The following is a 1,947-nucleotide window of genomic DNA, read 5'->3' on the forward strand; positions in this document are numbered from 1 at the left end:
CAAAAAACCAAAAGCTTTAAAATATAGAATAAATTCTTATATTTATTTTTTGTCCCTAATGGGACGCTATTGGTAATAAATAAAAATGATAGAATACAGAAAGAGTACTGCTTACTGGTTTTATTAGATGAGAAATGGGCTGTGAAGTTGGCTGTGTCTTTGGGGTAGTGGGTATTGTGGTTAAAGGTGGGGCATTAGGTTGGGAAATTATAGGACCAGGAATCTTTACCCAAAAAATGTGATACTTCTCCACAACTGTGGCTCTGAAAAAAAGAAAAGACAAATACCATATGATATTGCATATTTAAACCTTAAATTCATTTATGATAAAATGATATGGCAGTGGGGGAACTTTAAATACACATCAGGAAGAAACAGCATACCAACTACACCGCATCATATTATTTGTCCCTCCAGTCTTAGAATCTAGGTAGATCTGTAATTAATGTTTTAGAAGCAAAAAGAAGGGGAATGAAGGGCCTATGGACTCCCTGATATAGAAAAATCTGTGCTGCTTCAGGTATAATTTTAAAAACTCCCATTTCCAATTTAAGCCTTGAGTCACTGCCCACACACTACACAGTCCAAAAGTGAAAAACATTGACAGCTGGACAAATGCAGGTCTGATCAACAATAAAAAAAAAATCAAGAGCATTTTCACTATTGTATTCCTCCAAGTCTAGGTGCATGTAGGTGGAGAAAGGTATAAGTAATAGGCCCCAACTCAAAGCACAGATGTTACTGATGTTTTCCCCTGCCTCCAACAGGCAGTAGAATCAATGGCTGCCTATATCTGTGTTTGGGGGTAGGGTGTTCCAGGAGGGCCACTCTAATTAAAATGTCTCACCATCATGTGTATTAAGCCCCCACGCATTTAAAAGTGGCCATGGGATGCTTCATCTAAACCTCATTCAACAAGGTTTAGATAGAGTGCCTCTGCAGCCTCTTAAAAAAAAAAAAAAACCACACACAGGCTTATAACCGTGACAGTGAGGCCATGCTGAAATGTTCCAATTAGAATGCAGAGCAAACTGGATTAACTGAATCTGCTCTGATGCATTCCAATTAGAAGATGAACCAGCATGTGTACAGGCAGCCAATGTTAATATACAAGTTGGAGTGGGTAGACAAGGCAGAAAACTCTACAGTAGATTCCCTTCTACTCACCCCCACCTTCCTGCAAGACATTTACCAGTAAATGACCAATTTGTGTGACAGTGTACTGATTTGATTAGTCTAGCTTGGGTCTCTAATAAAATAAACAAGCATGAGATTAGATTGACTTACAGAAATTGTACGTGTTTTGGTGCATTTGGGGAAGCAATCCAGTAAGCTTCTAAATGGTTCTTTTTTGATTTGTGTGTGTGACTGACAGCTGAGTTCTGAAACAGATACAAACAGAATCACTCTGAAAACCGGCATTTAGAAATACTCATCGTGCATTGATGGAACTATTGCACAAGCTACAAACTGCATCTATTTTTGCACAATACTATAGAGATCCAGTTCAACTGAGTCGTGAACAAATAGGTCCAAATTCTATCCCACTTATTAGGTGCCTAAAGTAGTACTTGGGTGCAATTCTATTCCACCCTCCAAGTCCCTGAAAATCCACATTGCATCATTTTATAACACATTGTCAGACCCTTAAGACTGAGCCACAAAAGTAAGCAGCAAGAAGGACCCATCCATCTTTTCTACCAAATGTTTTTCAGGGACCCAGACATGGTAGATTATAACCAGACTTAGGGTAGAAACAGAAGTCACCTGACATCTCATCTGTAATACCATAAAAAAATTTTATGACAGTAAAAATGCTGACCAAACAGACATTGATACCCTCTGTTGTGCCACATGGATGGGGGGAGGAGGCAGTGTTGCAACAAAAGCTAGTAATAGACTCTGTACTTTTATTGCAGCAGACATCTGTTACCTTCGTGCCACTTT

At 38.9% G+C, this 1,947-nt stretch overlaps 1 protein-coding gene across 3 annotated transcripts in view; it reads right to left on the bottom strand.

Moving 5' to 3' along the window:
• LOC109286871 (putative ferric-chelate reductase 1) overlaps window positions 1-1,947 on the bottom strand; it is a 44,634-nt gene that overhangs the window by 22,814 nt on the left and 19,873 nt on the right. For all 3 annotated transcript variants that reach the window (XM_019501669.1, XM_019501670.1, XM_019501671.1), the window contains 2 exons: window positions 1,288-1,382; window positions 116-263 (listed from right to left, as the gene is read on the bottom strand). In XM_019501669.1, coding sequence (XP_019357214.1) covers window positions 116-263; window positions 1,288-1,382 — 243 coding nt within the window. The remainder of the gene's footprint in view (window positions 1-115; window positions 264-1,287; window positions 1,383-1,947) is intronic.

This window comes from Gavialis gangeticus, unplaced genomic scaffold (genome assembly GCF_001723915.1).
Source record: "Gavialis gangeticus isolate Ggan-Ray unplaced genomic scaffold, GavGan_comp1, whole genome shotgun sequence".
Taxonomy (NCBI): Eukaryota; Metazoa; Chordata; order Crocodylia; family Gavialidae; genus Gavialis; species Gavialis gangeticus.